General features: G+C 44.0%; 1 protein-coding gene across 6 annotated transcripts in view; it reads right to left on the bottom strand.

Annotated features, from left to right (window-relative positions):
* The window catches only part of Fndc3b (fibronectin type III domain containing 3B), a 293,040-nt gene that overhangs the window by 129,597 nt on the left and 144,234 nt on the right, over window positions 1–19,209 (bottom strand). For all 6 annotated transcript variants that reach the window (XM_052180717.1, XM_052180723.1, XM_052180720.1 and 3 more), the window contains exon 4: window positions 6,357–6,433. In XM_052180717.1, the coding sequence (XP_052036677.1) occupies window positions 6,357–6,433 (77 nt within the window). The remainder of the gene's footprint in view (window positions 1–6,356; window positions 6,434–19,209) is intronic.

The raw sequence follows: 19,209 nt of genomic DNA, 5'->3' as shown, positions 1-19,209 counted from the left end.
AGCACGTTAACTAGGAAAGCCTGTGTCCCAGTTACAGGAGTGTCCGAATGCATATGACCAAAAGAACCCTGAAAAAGTCAGGACAACAACAACACCCGGGACAGCTGAGAGACGACAGTCAAGGGTTAAGGTCAATCCCTACCTCAACCCAGCTGTTATTTTTTCAGTTCTCTGTCCACCAGAGAATTGGGCTTGAGCTGAGTTAGACAAAGGGAGAGAGAGCACAGAGTGTGGTTCACATGCAGCTCACCATGTTACCAAGCTGGGGTTTTCAGTACATCACTTCGTCATGTGGGGTTACACAGAAATCATGTAGGCTGAGAAGTCACTAAGAAACTGACAACCACTGAAGGTTAGGACACACATGCTGTGAAGGGACATCAAAAGCTTCAGGACACGGCCAAGATTTATGGACGACCTGCATTTGCTATGCTCTAATATCCTCAACCTAAAAAGTACCAGGACACCTTTAGCCCCTGTAACGCAACATGATTAGGAAAACCTTGTTGCCAACCACCTTTTCCCATGTCCATGACGTCGCTGCTCCAGCAATCCTGAGGCATACAGTGACAGCAAGCCCACTGTACAAAGATGTTGAGGGAAGCCAAGAGAGTTCACTGAAACCCAGAGTTAGAACAGGTACACACGCATAGTTTAAGTGTCTTTTCTCTTAAAAAAGAATGCATAGATGGAATGCTCCCTTGAAATTTGAATAAACTCCTTTGTTCCCAAAATACTTTCCTTCTACTCCTACCAGCCTGCAAAGGTACAAGAATAAGGAACAGCTCAAAGGGCAAGAGGCAGAGAGAAAACCAAAGCCTGCTGTCATGGTCCGCCATGATTCAGACAGTGGATACAGCACAAATATGGAAACAGCATGTTTGCCAAAAGCCACACTGAAGTAGCGAGGAACACTGCATGGCTTAGACACAGATGCCTGGGACGAAGTGGGGAAAAGATGGTGAATCCACCAAAGGTAATGGCAATGTCTTTTACAAGATGTGTATCAATTTATAATTTATAGAGTGCTTGAAATAGAACCCAACTCACACTAATAATCAGATGACCACAGTCCGAAATTCTACCTGACAAACCAAGATGAACAGAGTTGGATAAAGTTCATATCCAAGACTGACTAGAAACATTATTCCATTTCTATGTGGAAAAAAAAAATCAAACCAAACTATACAGGTGTGGCACATGAAAACACTGGGGACGGGTTGATAAAATGATAGCCTAAATTTCCAGTCACTCCTAAAACAGAACAATTCTTTCAGACGTCACATAGTCTTAAATTATCAGAGGGCTGGGGAGATGGCTTGGTGGTTAAGAGCACTTGCGGAGGACTAGGGTTCTATCCTCAGCACACACAGCACACAGTGTCTGACAATCATCTGTAATTCTAGTTCCAGGAGACTTGGCGTTCTCTTAAGGCTTCTGTGGGTACTTCATGCACATGGTAAACAAACAGAAAAGCAGAGACACACTAGTACACATAACTAAAAATAAATAAAATTTTTTAAAAATATAAGATATGATAAAAATTATTAATTTGGAGAGAAGTACTGTGATGACTGTAATAAAATTAAATGTGACGTGAAGACTATGACTCAGTCTCTGGATGTGACAGTTTCAATACTATCATGAACTAAGTAAAGAAAAGCACTGTAACGGAGAAAATAGAAAGTGCCCAAGGACTGTGCCGTGTCGTGCCTAGGATGGTTTTGGAGACATAACTATGCTCTTGGTTAATCGACATGGTGAAGAAAAAAATAAATAGAAAACTGTCTGGTTCCAGGTTAGAATGGACTCAAAGGGCCCTCAAATTCTTTCCTCCCTCTTTAAGACAGAAATGACTCCCGCCATTAATCAAGTGTTGGTAAGCGCTTGTGATATGTCAGGTACCATTCTGAGAACTAGATACCAACTCACAGATGAACAGTAATGGAGGACTTAACAGCCTCCTTCTATCATGAGGGCTTTAGGGATCAAGTCCAGGCTGTCAGGCTTGGTGGCAAACACGTTACCCACCAGCCATCTTTGCTAGACCACAAGTCAAACTTAAATGCATTTGTCAATCTATTTTTTTTCCTTTCTCCATGCCAAAGGATATATAATTTCAATCAGTACTGATTTAGTGCTAATGCCATCAAAGGATGGCTAGAGGTATGAAATAAGATATTCTTCTTGACCAGTTTCTTTATTACATCAGTCAACTTGGAGAAAGAAGACATTGGTCTCCCAAATGACAAACTCCTACCTGCACAGTCAACTCGATCCATATGCTTTTCAGATCTTTGGGTCAATATGAAGTGTTCCTAAAACACTCGAACAAGCCATTATAAATTAGTTTGAAATGTGGAAACTAAGGCTCAGGGCATCTGCTTAAGACATTTTTACACATAAACGATCTGGAAAGCTAATGATGGAGGGGAAGGGACCACAGAACCACAGCCAACACACAATGAAAACTGCTTCAGTCTGTGTGATGCAGACTGAGCCAGGCAGACCCTGCCAGGTGCTCCAGGTTTACCAGAGCAGTCCTTTTCATTATGGCGTCTATATACAAGTTCCATTTGTGAACAGCTAAAATTACTTTTGCTCTTTTCACTTCACTGTTCAGGCTGTCATAGCTAAGACTCCATCTTACACAGTAAGTTCAGGAAAGTCTACCCCCCAAATCTTACAATTTTAGTCTTCATTTTTGCTCTGAACCCACTGTGAGTAGATGTTTGTACAGGATGTGAGGTGAAGACTCAATGTCATTCATTTTAAAGGTGTGAAGATCTAATGATCCCAGCTCCAAGGGCAAAATGACTTTTTCCCTTGGCTGGATTATCTTAGGGCTCCCTTCTTCTTTCTTAAATATATACTATAATGTTTCAATTCTTGCAAATATAGACCACTCTGATCTCGCTCTTTTCCAGGTATGACATATTCGATGACTACCTGAACCTCTCTCATATCATTATATATCACATAACAGATGAGATGTGCTCTGAGAAATGCATCAGTAGGTAGTTCTACCATATGCACACCACTGAAGGTACTTACAAAAACTGAGACAACTACAAAATCACTGTTGTATCCACTCTCTAGGACAATATCACCACACGGGAAGTCTATCACTGACTAAAACATTATGTGGTGTGCCACCTTACCAAGCTTCCTCTCCAGTCCCAAATTCTATTTATACATTCATTAAAAACCTGTTCTATGCCAGCCAATATCCTATGTGTGAATATACAAATCCACATGGAATAATGGCAGCTCTTGGGGACATACGAAATGTATTACATTCTACGACAGAGAGAGGACAAAGTGCTCTTTTGTACTGAGAGAACAGAATGGCTATTCTGGTTGGCAGTTCTTAAAGGATTACCTCTACCAGGAGGGCCACTGGACCAGAAAGGAGGCTGAACTGCTGGACAAGCAAGAGCTCTGGGTATTATTTCAGCCGGCAAAACAAGGCGCACAAATACACGCCATTAAAAGTTGTCATCTAGAAGCAAATGTTTACCACGTTCACATGTGGTTGACAGAGCACGGTAAAGATGACCAAGGAGGCTGAGTGACAGTGGCCTCAGGGCATGATGAGATAGATGTCCATGTGGGCTTCAGGAGTGGACATGGGGAAGAAAACATAACTGCCCGGTTCTAAGCATTCCTGACAAACCAATCCTGGTGAAGTGGGATGTCGCTTGGTTTTAAATGTCATTGTTCCTTTCTGTGAGTAGAAGCCTGCTTTTTTATGTTGCCTTGACACACAAACTAGAGTTATCTGCAAGGAGGAAGCCTCAATGAAGGAAATTCCGCCTCCACAAGATCCAGCTGTAAGGCATTTTCTTAATTAGTGATCACGGGTGCTCACACCATGGTAGGTGGTGCTGTCCTTGGGCTGGTGGTCCTGGGTTCTAGAAGAAAGCGGGCTGAGCAAGCCACGAGGAGCAGGCCGGTAAGCAGCACCCCTCCGTGGCCTCCACATCAGCTCCTGCCTCTGGGATCCAGCTCTGTTTGAGTTCCTGTCCTGACTTCCTTCAGTGATAACACCGATATGGAAGTATAAACCAGCTAAACCCTTCCCTCCCCCTTTGTTTTGCGTCATGGTGTTTTACTACAGCAATCGAACTCTATAAAGGCACTTTCTTCCCACAACTTTCTGGCAACTACATTTCTTGCTTCTTAGATCCCTTGGTTATGACAGGTTTCCCCAGATGCTTTTCACTGGACTCCACTCTTGTTCCTTTGAAGTGTGGACTTCGCTCAGCCCCAGAAGACGCACCTGCATTCTACTGCCTAAGTTCAGTGTTTTTTTTTATATTAACAACTTGCTTTTCTCAGACACTTCGCCATGACATTTTGCTAACGATACAACCTATTGCTGAAGGTCTATAAACACCCAGGCTGTCCTGGGCCCTAAAGCCCACCTGCAACAGAGCTTCAAGCAAAGGAACAGCTCAGGGTCAAACTCCCGCCCGTGCTGGTGTACCCTCTTGGCCCTGCAAAGCTGTTTACCAAACCCAGGTAGCCACGAGCTCCACAGGCCGCTTACTCCTCTTCCTTTTCAATGCGACAACACCATCACTCTTCCATTTTTACTGTGGACCTTCAGACCTTCTAGCACTTTCTAGCAGGACTGTCAGCTACAAAGGACTGACGATGCTTCAATCGTGTGTTTACAGCTCCCCTCTTACCCTTTCTGCTTTAATTTTAATGAAAGTTTTTCAGAACCAGAAATAGTGTAAGGAAGAAAATCCTTTTATTTTTTTTTTCATCCTGGGATTCACAATAAATGCTCTGCATTTAATGTAACGACTGGAACAACACCAGCAAGAAAAGGTACACATTTAAACCCAGCTTCTCCCCATTAGAGTGTCCAACTTTAACTACTATTCCTTAATGGCCTTCAGCATAAAGCAAGGTGTTATTTTTGCTGTCATAATGGTGAGAACCATACTGTGTTCAATGGAACGAAACACTTTCTCGAACAAACTGAGTGGCGACAGAATAGAAAGCCGACATTCCTTGTTGCCCTCTATTAACTGACTCGTGACATGAATGCTGTCCATGACCCTTCCTCCCATCCCCCTGTCCCCACCCTTTTTTGCCTCTAGTGATTCTTGTACAAACACTTGTGTAAAACAAGTCATTTATTTACAATAGCTGGAAAACTGGCCAACAATCTGGCAACTCAAAAATGTTAAGTTGGCTCCCCTGATAATAAGAGTGGAAAAAAGATGAAATTATAGTGTTTGTAGTAGTGTGCTTTGCATGGTGAAGAAATTGCTCTGTTTTTCACATCAAAGGAAGATAAATCTTCGTTGGTTCTTGCCTGGGCTTCAACTATTTTCCTAAGTAGGTGCCAATTTTTTTTACTTTAAAAAAAAAAAAAAAAACAGAAAAACAGAAAAACCCACACCATCTCCCCCCAAAAAATATTAATAATGGAAAATTACTGATTTGTTAGCATTTTTAACGTATAGGTAGAGGTGCCAAGAAAAAAATTTAAATGAGGGGGTTATGTGAGGTAGAACGGAAGAAACAGTAACAGCAATTCTCATCTCTGAGTAAAGGCGAGACTGTTCTCTTTCCCGCCTCTTCTGAAGTCGTCTCTAGATTTTCCAGTGTATATATAATGTTCTTACAGCAGCAGATGAGGAACGAAGAGAGCTGTGTAACTAGTGAGAATCTCTGGGGTAGAAGGACAGTGCCGACCTGAGGTCTGTGAGTCACAGGGCAGATGGGAGGAGAATTCTAAAGCGGATGGTTCCACAGAGGCATTTCACACACACAGTAAACAGGGAGGCAGCCTACGGGCCCTTCTATCTGCCTCTCTCTGACTCTGGCACTTCAGGTTGGAAGACCTGCCAAGTGGCACGCAGTCCCATAAAAAGAAAAGCAACCTCTCCTGACGACTTGGCACACTGCGAGAAGAGAACTTCAGTTGACAAAATGCCTCCACCACAAGGCCTAGAGCCTATGTGAGCTTCCGGACTGATAGAGGAGGTCCAGCTCCCTGAGGGAGGTGCCACGCCCTACGCAGGCAGGCCTGATAAATAAGAAGGTAGCTGTACTGTAAGAGGAGAGCAGGCCAGTCACTAGCATGGTTCCGCTCCAGTCCTTTCCTTGAGTTCCCACCATGGCTCCCCTCCATGATGGACTACAGCTTTTAGGCTTAAATAAACCTTTACCCAGTTGTTTTGCTTGGCATTTATATCGAGGCAACAGAAAGCAAACAAGGAAACAATTCGTGTTAGTATAACTAAAGGAACTCATAAAGGATGTTTGCTAAGCCTTGACATATATTTTGCTCAAACAATGACACTGTGAGTGGCAATGCCAGTTAAATGTCATACCTGTGAGATATAACCTGGAGGCACATGGATGGGAGGGATGGACCCATTGGGTGACATCATGGGGACTTCAGCAGGTCCTGGAAGATAGAAGAGCAAAATATCAGCAGATAGGACACCTACACATATCAGTCAATGTAATTACTAGGGTTTTTAACATGCCTAGTTTCTCTTCAATAATTGACATGTCATACTGGCCTAAACCACGCCTGGTGTAATTTCCTGGCTATACAACTCAAGGAAGCAAACAAAACATATACAAAAGCAGTAACAACAAGGCTATAACCATCTCTATTAATATTTAACAACTCCCTAAGGCCACAAGTTCCATGAGCCAAAACTATTCTTCTAAAGCCAACCTGACAATGGAACAAAAGCTTTTCCCCTCTTGACCGTAAAACACATGTTAGAATCGCTCAAATCTCTTCCCAACAACTCCAATTCTACTTTTTATTTTTTTAAAAAAGGGATTATAATTAATATACACGAATAAATTTTGAGGTGAACATTCTTCAGGTTCAAAAAGTCCCCATAGGCTTTGGATTTAGGGTTTATGTGATTTTTATTTTCAATAATTTATTATAACCTACTGTTAATGAGAGGTATAAAATCTTTTAAATGTCCCAAACTAGCTGGACCCACTTATCCTAGCAGTCCTGTAATCCCAGTTAGCTGAGCAGCTAAGGCTGGAAAGACAAAAGCTCAAGGCCTGCCAGGGCATCTTTATAAAACCCTACTTCAAAATAAAAAGTTGGGGTGTTTCTAAAAGGCTTGAGTATAGCTCAGTGGTGGAATACTTGTTTAATACATGTACGATCCTATGTTTAATCCCCAATATCATAAATAAACAATAACAAAGTCCACCAGCTGTTTGGTTTGTCTCTCATTAAGCAGAGAGAAAAACAGATCATCTTCTGAAATTAGGCATCATGACAAGAATTCATGATGAATTAATTTCTACTTTTCAAAATAAAACATTAAACTAACAGGAGTTCATTCAAGGGATGTTTCCTTGTTGTATCTGTCCACCCCTATCCCTTTTGGAGACAGGGTCTCTCGTAGCCCAGGCTGGTCTAGAACTCCCATGATGGCCAGTTTTATGCAATTATGGGGATCCTATAAGGGCTTTGTGCATGCTATTTAAGCATCCTGTGAATGAATGCTAACCACAGGAATCAGGCAGGTTAATGCGTGGTAAGGTTCCCAGTTACCTAAGATGTAGTTTGGGTTAATATTTCATCACGAACTAACTGTCATACACCAAAAACAAGTTGACATCCTTCCAAGGATCCTACAGTCCAACAATTTCCCTACAAGTGATGGGACCTTAGAACTTTTTTCCCCTGGCTAGCTCTCACGTGCAGTTAGCAACCCACCCCCGAATGTCAACCCAAAGGGAAGGCTTTCCTGGTGAGGTCAGCTTCCTGGCCCAGGCACTGTGTGGCTTATTTGCTTTCTCCTGGTGGGTATTGTGCCTGCCATTAGAGGAAACTGCCCAGCTGGAACAAAACCCAGGGGAAACGGTGGCACCACTTTATTTGGCAAAAGAAGACAGATTGTCACCTAGTCACTGCGGTCACAGGTAAGCCTGATACCGCCCTCCCATCACGGTGCTGTGACAGTGATAGGAGAGGACATAGTACGGTGGGAAGGACTGGCGTGAGCAGGTCTCCAAGTCTACAGAGGAAGAGCAGAGGGCAGGAAGGGTGCAAGGGCATCAAGGAAGGGCCCGGATGAGAGGTCACTGCACGTTCGAGGAGAGCACATCCCATCACTGACTCTCTGAGCATCTCTACTCTCACGAACCCAGACGTCTCCTGTGTGTCTGTAATCGAAAGCCACAGAGTATGACGTGCGGCACTGCTCAGTGGTGGAGCGCCACCGGGCTTTGTATCTTCCAGACCCGGAGCTTGATTTTTACCGTGCTCCTCTGACCGCAATGGAGGGTTGCATGGTGTCTATTTTTAAGTAGAACTGAAGCTAATGCCTACTGATAAAGGGGTTCCTTTCCAGGTTCATGTCCCACATCACCTTCAGCATCTCTCATACAACCACCAAAGCATGCAGGCATTTCCTTTATATTTGAATTGATTCGCTTAAAAAGAATCGCACTAGCTTTGAAATCCAAAAATCAATGTACTTGGCGGCTTCACAGAACAGGTGCTAGGAGCATGTTCTCCCCCTGGCCTCGAACCTCTGTGTGCCCTTGAACAACGAACTCATTTAGCCTCTCTGAGCCTCACTTCTCAACAGCTGTAAGTGGGAATAAAAATGCCTTCGTAGGGTCAGGTGCAACATTAAGTTCGCTAACACCTGCAAAAGTAGCATGTGACTAAAGAGCACACATCTCGTCATTATTCACCAATGCTTTTGATAATTTAATGCCTTTATTTTTATTTCATGTGTATAGATGTTTTGCCTGTGTATTATGTGTCTGTATTTTATGTATATTACGTCTGTGTATTACGTGTACCCAAGGAGGCCAGAAGAGAATCTGATCTCCTAGGACTGATGTTACAGGTGGTTGTTAGCTACCATGTAGATAATCAGGCTTGAACCCAGGTCCTCTGAAAGAGCAGCCAGTGCTCTTAACCAGTAGGCCACCTCTCCAGCCCCAGTACTATCCTTGACTGCTATTTGCTGCATTCTCTTTTTTGTTACAATTACACTATAAGGGATAAGTTTTAAAAATATCATGTGCTCTTATAATGTGTAAAGTCAACAAGTGTGTACAACAGATACTTATAACCATACTTACTGGGCAACTTTTCCTTAACACACAAATATCAAGTATTTCATAGGACAGAGGGTCAATGAAATATGGCTTTTTAATTATCAAATTGTATACCAAGCAAATAGTCTCTTAATCCCAAGTATGGCTCTAAAACTGCTAAAGCCATTTGTGTGAAATGTTGGCGGGAGTACAGGGTAAGCAAGTGATTGACAGCTAGGAATGCTTTCTTCCTGGCCTTGATTACAGGAGTCGCTAAACGGCTTGCACGTGCTAGGTCTCCTCCTCTAGCACCATCATCACAGCCATTTCGGACACACTCTGATGGCTTCTGAAAGTCAACTGTGCTGGAGGTTGCTCCAGATCCAGTGACTGTGAAGCGAGCCACTGCTTGCCTTCCTGAGCTAGTCTCACAGTGACTGGATGGCTTTGCCATCGGCCTGACCGTGTGTGACAATGTTGAGCAGTTCAGCTTCCCTTCCCACCATTTAAAGATGCAGCTGCCTCCACGATTCTCATACATTCTCACCAAAGGATCTACTGCTTGTAGAACGGGAGACATAGTGTTTATTGAGCCAAAATGTTGAGTTAAAAACAAAAAGAACACTGGGGTGGGGTGGGGTGGGGTGGGGAGGGAGCTGTTCAAGCCACCAATATTGTCTAAATTCAGGGGAAAATGTCTCTAAAATAGTTTTGTTCCACTGGGCAGTAACGGCACACGCCTTTAGTTCCAGCACTTGGGAGGCAGAGGCAGGTGGATTTCTGAGTTCAGGCCAGCCTGGTCTACAGAATGAGTTCCAGGACAGCCAGGGCTACACAGAGACACCCTATCTCGGGGAAAAAAAAACAAAACAAAACAACAACAACAAAAATAGTTTTGTTTCTTGCCTATACTGGGAAATCATTAACCTACAAGACCTTTCAAACATTTTGAAACAATCTTGTAAACTGTCCAAAGTCTTGCTTAAATACACTGGTTATACACAGGTGCATCTACACAGAAATATAGAGGTGTATACATAAATTAGGACAGACACTTACACGATGCAGTGAGGCTTTTGTTTGTAGGAACTACCAAGTCCAGCTAGAGAGAGAGAAACTATTATGAAGTCAAATGAGAGCTGCCACAGGTGCAGCTTGTAGAACCAGAATGAGGAAGTTCATGGAGCCAAGTAGCTACGTTAAAAACAAAACCTTTAGGAAATCTGACAGATTTCAGGCTTAGGCTGTGACGCCAATTCAAGAACCCCGTGTTCTCACTGAATACCATGAGCTCTGAGATGGGTTTTTAAGCACTATAGCATCTAACTGCACCAAAGAACTACGTAATCTGGGAGTGCCAACATCAGCTATCATCTGCTAATCAATGTTCACTTGCTGGTAGCAAACCTTGATCCAGAAAAGGAGTAAACAGCTCAATTATCCAATGATATCAGAGGCTGAGGAAGACCCTAGCTCTTTAGGAGCCAGACAGTCATGGTGAGCTCCAGAGCTCCTCTCCAGGGCTGAAGCCTAGTCTGTAACAGGCCCCCAAACCTTAGAAGAATTGACTCCATGATGGAAGTAGCATTCATGCTGTAAAACTCAGCATGTAGACGGCACCCACCACCTGCTAAGCCAAAATAAGGGCCTGGTCCATCAAAGGCCATACATAGTTCTGGGAAAGTCTCTCAATGGACTTATTAACCTTGCTTTTTGGCTTCCATAGTTGTGCTTCTGGCTAACTGTTCTTGTTAACTGAAGAATATCCACCCAAGACATGACGTTTTGTGCTTAAAAAGCTCACCTTGAGAAAGGATCAAAGACCTAGTATAGGCCAGCCAGCTAATAAAGACTTTTGGGTTGCACCCATGTCTAATCAGTCTTTCCCGGTGAATACCCTACAACAGTCTGCCTTACCCTCTGCTTCTTTCTTGTGACTCGGCATCTCCAGGTCACAGGAGACTAGAAGATGCCTGCTTGACACTGTGTTCAGAAGGCTCCGCTCTAATGGAGTAAACACAGCTCTGCTGACTGGAAGAGAGTGTCTGTCTACTGACGCTCGGAAGCCTGAAAGTGAATGCTAGGCCTTTCAAATCAGCCTCAGGGGGGAAAACAGTTAGAAATAAGTTACTTGTACTGTATAAGATTTGGCCATTTTATGTTGAGCAGTCACCAAAAACAAACAGTAAACCATTAATTGTTGTACTTTTCTCCAAGTCAGCACTTAAGATTTCCACATGACAATTTACTAATGGTTGTGCCTAGTGCCACAGATCATATCCTCCTTGATGAACTTAAGCACTGTTTCATTCATAGAGGTATTTAAGAAGGTGGAGACCCCGACTTAGTGAGGTCAAAGAAGCTGACAAGGAAGGACAACCAGGGTGAAAACTGAAAGACCCAACACATCCTCAGAGAGTTACCCTTGAGTCTTTCTGGACAGCTAAAGGAAAACTATTTCTTCCTGAAGGGAGGGAGCGCTCAGGTATGGCCACAGCCACCTGGCTAAGAGATAATCCTGGGAATAATAATTAGCACAACAAATGATCAAATTAAAAGCAGCAGCCCAACCAAGAAAGACTACACATAAAATGTGGAACTCTGAAGACTCCCAGGGATGTCTGAAGAGGAGACCAACACTATTCATGGTGACTGAAGACTTTTACAGAAACAAAACCAAGAGACTAGGTAGGCACTCTGGCAATTCCTGATTGTTAAAAAAAAGCACTCAGCAATAACCCCACGATGGAAGACAATCCCACGTGTGAGAGTATCTAAAAGAGGAAGGTCCCTGGGGAGGAAGTTAAGCACGGAAGTGAAAGACACTGAAACCACAAACGGTGCTGGCCTAATGAAAGACAGGTCGGCATTAAGACACACAACGGAATACACACTGCTATTTACATGGCTATTATAGCTCAAGTGATCTGCAGAATGGACTCAATTCCTTTTAACAGTTCAGGAACCATCGAATACAAACACACAAGGAATTTTATTCAGTTGTGCAGAAAAAAAAATGAAATGCTCAGGAAAATGGGTGGAACTAGAAAATATTATATTATGTGACACAACTTAGCTTCAAATAGGCAAACATTGCATGGCTCCTATATTCTAACATCTATCTATCTATCTATCTATCTATCTATCTATCTATCTATCTATCATCTTTCTACTCATCCATCCATACACATACATACACATATCTTTCTGAAATGAGTGTGGGTGTAAGTAATAAAACTAGAAAGAAAACCACAAAAGGGGGAAAGGCCTCAAGGATGGGCAATGTAGACATAACAGAAGCAAGATGGAGAAGCAGAAGCAGGGATACTGGGGGCAGGAGGGGAGCAAGTGAAGGAGGGACACTAAGTGTGATGGTCATTCTTGGTTGTCAATCTCTGGAAGTAACTAAAACAGTCACTGGAGAGGAGGGAGCCTTAACTGGAAAAAAAAAATGCCTCCCTAAGATTGGGCTGTAGGTAAGCCTGTAGGGCATTTTCTTAGTGATTGATGGCGGAGGGAGGGCCCAGACTGAGGGTGGGACCACCCCTGGGCAGGTGCTTCTGGGTTCTACAAGCAAACAGGCTGAGCAAGCCATGATGAGCAAGCCAGTAAGCAGCATCCCTCCATGGCCTCTGCATCAGCTCCTGCCCCCAGGTTTCCGCTGTTTGAGTTCCTGTCCTGGCTTGATCCAGGCACGGTAATGCCTGCAACCCAGCACTTGTATAGCGACAGAGGTAGCGCAAACCTTGAGACTAGCCTGGTTTCCACAGGAAGGTACCAGCCAAGCAGAGCTACCCAGCACGACTGTCTCAAAAGAAAACAATCTAAGGCCCCAACGAGGCAAAAAGAATAAACTTGGGCTTCTGTGTGAGATCATATACAATCATTAACTCAAAACTAGGCAAGAACCTAAATATAGTCATTGAATATTAGGCTGCCTAATATTCATGGAAGAAAGTGTATTTCGTCTTTGTGACACTCTTATTCGGTAAGAGTCAGACATGATCCACAAGTACAAGGAATTGAAGAAAACCTGCACTCTACCAAAATCAAAACCTTTGCGCGTTAAAGTCATTACTAAGAAAATAAAAACTGTAGGATGGACAACATGCAGATGCCATCTGATAAGAGACTTCTATCTAGAACACGAAGAATGCTTATACTTCAACAAGAAGAAAAAAAAACACCTAATTTAAATATAGGTAAAGGAATCGAATAGGTATTTCTCAGAAGATCAAGAGAGTTATAAGCAGCGCTCAGTCAGGAGGGCATCCTAATCCAACCACAGTGGAGTGCCTTCCAAGGCCCAGCAGCCATATGGCCAAAGTATCTGTAAAGATATTTTGTATATGAGCGTTATTCTGGGAGCATGGGACTGGGAGAAAGAAGGGAGAAAGCTTGACGGAGTCACTTCAGATGCTAGGCACTGGGCATCCTTTGGTCCCAGCAAAACGAGGAAGGCACATGGCGATGTTTCTCCAACCTATAATTTCTTTCCAAAATTAGAAGTTGACTTGAAGAAGACGGCCCTATCCTTACAGAAGCCTGGGTTTGGATCTGGCCTAGGTTACTACAATTACCTGAAGAGAGGAGCACCTGCTAATTTCAAGGGCTGCTCTGAGCAAGGGTCAGTGGGGCACAGATGGGGGATTTCCAGGAGCACCACCAGAAACTGGCCACTCAGCAACTTTAACACTACAAGAGAGGTAGGAGGACTGCACAGCCAGATTCCTGCAGAATCATTGGGAGAAAGACCCAAGACAGCAAGGAACTTTTGTCCTTCACAGGTTTTTTCTCCCAATAGGTCTATCTTTTCGCTGCAAAATTATAGCCTGTTTTTCCATGACAAGCATGTAAATACAACTTAGACAGTAAGAAATGGAAAATGAAGTTGTTTATCTTCCATTTACTATCTACCCCTATATCCCCAATCCTCCCCCTCCCCCCCCCCCACTTTCTTTTTCTTCTTTTTCTTGCTCTAGTCTCTAGGAAACCGATAGTTGGGTATGCCTAACTTTCTCAGTGGGCTGGGACAGATGGTCAAAGGACCAGCCCTTGCTTTCCAGAAGTAGATCTTCTGTACTAGTCACTGGCTTTAGGACCAGAATTTCCAGTTGGCCTGATCACTGTCCTTAAAAGCAAATGACCATAATAGCGGCTGAGGCCCAGTCCTGAAGTAAACTGCTACTGAGAACCAGAGCTGAGCTGGGGAGAATTCAACCCCAGGCCGCCGCTGCCATCTTCTCATTTCAAAGACAAGACTCTTTCTGCCCTGTCAGCTTAAAATGTAAGTGTTCTTTCAAAGCACGCCTGCAATAACTGAGTTTGCAAAACAAGCTGAAAGGCAACAAAAGACCAGGGTTTAAAGCTGAAATCTCAGCTTCCTTTCTTTAGTTTAAATAAACTCAAGACATTTACCTAAATAATCTTACTAACAATTGGCCTTAGGCTTCAGTGTTTTAGAACAAGCTATGTGGTTACTGTGTGAATTCATAGTGCTCTAATACATTGGCTAATATTTTATTGATTTCAATTCAATAAACATTTATTATGCAAGATGTGGTAAAAAAATGAAAAGTCACCAGGGTTCCACAACCCATCCATAAAAACAACCAACTACCACACAGGGCTCAGGATTTTCCTTTTAGAGGCAAAGGGCTTTGCGGCTACATGTAGCAATTACTCTTAGGATACTTGAGGAATATTTTAAACCTTCACCCTGGCAGTGAACAGTAAGGGATTGGCAAGACATTGGCTGCACGCACACCATGCTCACACCGGTTTGAAAGAACTGGGTTTATTTCAGAACTATGGATACAAAGCTTTAAGACCATCAAAGGATCAGGCCCAGGCAGGGGCCTATAAGTCAATCTTGAACTCTAGTTTTAAAACTCTTGTTGCTGTTTTGTTGAACTCAACATATCCGTGCTACACCCAGTCAGACTGTGCTGGAAGGCAAGGGTCCAATGACATTAAAGAGACGAGCGCTTCCATTCCTAAGTTTGGAGAGAGAGGACTTACAAAATGAGCAATGGTGCAAGGGGCCAGTTTGGGACCCTGCTTTTGCCTTGAAGTTTGTGACAGAAAGTGTCTCAGCATGCCCTCAGCCTTACAGTCTAGATGTCACAAGCAGCACAGGCTCTTGGTGTTTCTAGGCCACAGAAAGGAGTGGGGAGACATGGAGTTCACACTCACTTCCAATCTGAAGCTCAGGTTGGTTTCTGAGCTCTTGGGGCCCTGCCCTTCATGCTGTCTGACTCCAGGTTAGGAACAAGATTTACCTGCATGATTGAAAAACATCTGACACCACCCGGTCAGTTGTGGCTGTCAACAATTACTCAAATTCAGACTTCTTGGGTTGGGCTTCCTCATTAGATTGGGGATGGCCTATGTCCATGGATATACATGAGCCAGGACCCCGTAGGCTTCAACCCTCTAATGAATGGCACATACACAACTCAGTACTACTGAGAAATGGGTCCTGATGGATACTTCCCACCCACAGTCCCTGATAACCACAAGATATCCCAAGATAACCACACCCGAGACAAAAGCATCGAAAGGGCATCAGTGCAGGAGTGTCCGTCTGTCCAACTGCTTTACCTGGGGGCACACACACATGAGGCCAGAGCCCGTTATATTCCCTCGCCACTCTCTACCTTACATACTGACTGACTGTGGTCTCTGGTGGCTGCTTCAGCTAGTCTAGCTGGCCAGGGGAATTCTCTAGCTCTACGGTCCAAATGATGGAATTATCAGTGGGTCACCACGCCCACCCTTCGTCTATATGAATAATAGAGAAGATCTGATCTTAACGGTGGATATCTCACAAGCCCTGTTTTCAAAGCCAACCCTTCCCAAGGTGTTTTGTCTGCTACCCATTGGGCAATCAGGCAGACTCTCAATGCGTCCTGTGGCATGGAGGACCATTCACTGTTCAGTAGGTAGCAAACACACACGGGAGGTTTCTGGGAAAAGTGGGAAGAAACTGGTGCTCAGAATTCCCAGTGGAAACCTCAAGCGATCTTACACCATGTAAAAACTTCCCAACATTGCGCCCGATGAATAAAGGTATTTCAATTACATCTGAATCGCATCTTGAGAGGAAATGCAAGCCGTGTTGTTAAAGAATACTCTTCACAGTTATAGTATGTGCAGCAAAGCATCAAAAGGACAGACTGTTCACTGTAGCACAACTCAGGAGAGCAATGATAAACCATCGTGGCAGCGGGGTTCAGCGGGGTTCAGCGGGGTTCAGAGGGGTTCAGCAGGGCTCAGCATGGCTCTGGGTGCTGGGGGCTCTCACTGGAGTTAGCAGCCCATTGCTTTCAGCAGCTGTCTCCACTCTTGTGTGGCTTCCTTGCCTAGCAGGCAAGTACTCCAGTATTGCGTAAACAAGGGAGGGCAGCCAGACCTTTAATCTCAGAACTCATGAAGTACAGACAAGAAGCTCAGAAGTTCAAGGTTATCCTTGAGCGCATAGTAAGTCCCAGGCCAGCAAGTTTATATGAAACCTTGTATCAAATGAGAGGGAAAGAGGAAGAGAGGAAAGGAGAGGAGGGGAGAGGGAGCAAGGAAGGCAAAGGGGATAAAGGATGAATACAATCTCAAAACCATGTCTGTTCTTCCTTGTCAGACACCGGGGCCCACCCCACGTGCTTCCTCACAAAACCCTCTTCTTCCAAGATTAGCAGGGCCATGAGGAAAAGCTGGGGCTCTTGGGAGCCTTAGGGGTGAGTGCAAACTGTGCTTCTTCGTCCGTGGCCATGATCTAGTTGGCCAGTTTGAAAACGGCGCTGCAATTATTAACCAGAGAGCATCACAGGATCGCATTCCTCGAGAGCTGTTTCACATCACACATCCGTGACAAATCAAGTCACTCTAAAGCCACTGCCCGCCAGAAAGCTGAAAGCAAATTCTTAGAACGTAGTAGAGCTTTACCAAGACAGCGCTCGCTGGCAGCCCTGCGCTCATGAGGCTATGAAGCAAACCCCACAGTCCCCTTACAACGGCTCCCAAGGTCACGTCTGCAGTCACCTTTATACCCAAACTTGTACCAATAGAGTGCCCTGACAACATTCTAAAGATATGGTATTGACAACAACCTACAGTTTACTAGCTTGGTTCAAATTCAAAAGCACAGCAGACAAGCCCATGACCCACAGACTAGAACTACTCAAAAAAAAAAAAAAAAAAAAAAAAAAAATCCCGAGTTGTTACGGAATAACAGCCAGAGAAAGGGCGAGAAACCCAATGTTCCACACAACAGCATCGCGCTGCATCCCCCTCCTATGGAGAAGGCCCCGTGCTTGCATGCACGCACCCACGAGTGAAGGTGTCACTAGTGAAGGAGTCCTTCAAGGCCCTATGGTTTTCTAAAGCGAACGTAGGTTTTACAAAGGTGTTTTGCTTACTAACAAATAGTTTCTAAGCTTTCTAACAGGAGTTCCTACAGTCAGGCCAGGATTCCACGGCCAGGGCTTTCCCTCCGAGGACAGGATAAGGAGCAACATTGCAAGCAGGCCTAGCCTTTACCATCTCTCAGCGCTTGAAGGAAGGTCCATCCCTTCAGGAAAGTTGGGAAGGGTGGAAAGGCTGAGCCACGCGGAGCCAGCCACCTTCTCCGTAACAGGTCACTGGAGGTGCTCTGTGGCTTTGTAAAGGTACGTCCTCATCCCACACACCGAGCCCTAGACGCTCAGAAAGGTGCAGTTCTTCCCCATCAGCTAAAGCTTTGCTTTCACACTGGCCAGGCATGGAGTCTGACGCCTGCAGTACCAGCACTTGGGAGGCTGTGGCACGACTGACACTGAGCTCTGCCTGGAGAAAAGGAACCCAGTGGTTTCTATGCTTCCCTCCGGATGAAATCACCGATCTCACTCACCTCTGTGATTACAGAGTCTACAAAAGGGGTGGATGGGTGCTCACTAAATTCCTTCTTGCTGCCATGCTAGGGTGCCTGCTATATCAGATTTTGAGGCCTTTAGGAAATGTTGACTATCAGACCTCTGGGTCTGCTTCTTTTTTCATAAATTACCCATCAATCCTTCCACGCACCGTGAACAAATGATCTGCTAGTTTTGATGTAGATGCTCCTGTACCAACTCAGAAGGACAGGCAATGAGGGGGAACAAAGCAGTAAACTAAGGGTAGGGAGACAGCCTGCTGGGCACAGCACTTCCCTGACGACATGCCTCCCGATTGCCTGGAGCCCACAGAAAAGCAGGAGCCAGCAAGAATAGCATCTGTGACCCCGGAGCTCTGAAGGGAAGTGCAAGGCAGAGACAGGAGGGTCTCCAGAGCTTTGAAGCTAGACAACGGGGCTGAGGTGATGGCTGAAAGACCTAGTCTCCAAACAAAGTGGAAAGGTGAGGGCTGTCACCTGAAGGATGTCCTCAAGTCTCCACACATACCTCTTAGCATACACACCCACTCACCGACACACATCACATATATAACAATGTACACACAAAGACCAACAAACCACATTCATCCTAGGAAAAAAGAAGCACATTCAAAGATCCTTTAAGTATATTTACTTGTAGCTCCTTTAAGAACAGTAAGCGGAGTCTATATTTCAGTATAATATTTTAAAACAGAGAGAAAAAATAACAAGATATTAGCAGAGTGCCATAAATTTTATCCTGGTAATGGGTATTTAATTGAATATACTTCAACTAACAGAGATGAATATAATTTGTCTAAAACCAGTTCTCCACCTTCCTCTTAATAAATCAATGACTGCACTTCCATAGCAACACAATGAAAGCGGGGCTTTATATAATATAGAATAATAACAAGCACTATATTAAGCAGTGGTTTGTGCAATTATTGCATTTCTTTCTATCATTAGTAGCATCTATGTGTCTTAGTACAAAACAGACAGGTAATAAAATATTTTAGAAAGGTATTTGTGCATATACAAGCATATGTGTGTATGTATGTGTGTGTGTGTGTGTGTGTGTAGAATGTATAAATGTATATGGTATACAAGCGTGTGTGTGTGTGTGTGTGTGTGTGTGTGTGTGTGTGTGTGTGTATATACACATGCAGAGGCCAGTAAATCAATTCGAAGTCTTTGTTCATAGCTTTCTACCTGGTTTTCTGACAAAGGGCATCATCGAACCTGATGCTCTCCAACTG

This window comes from Apodemus sylvaticus, chromosome 4, assembly GCF_947179515.1.
Source record: "Apodemus sylvaticus chromosome 4, mApoSyl1.1, whole genome shotgun sequence".
Classification (NCBI taxonomy): domain Eukaryota; kingdom Metazoa; phylum Chordata; class Mammalia; order Rodentia; family Muridae; genus Apodemus; species Apodemus sylvaticus.
Note: the sequence above shows the minus strand (reverse complement) of the source record. Positions and strands in the feature narration are given on the sequence as shown.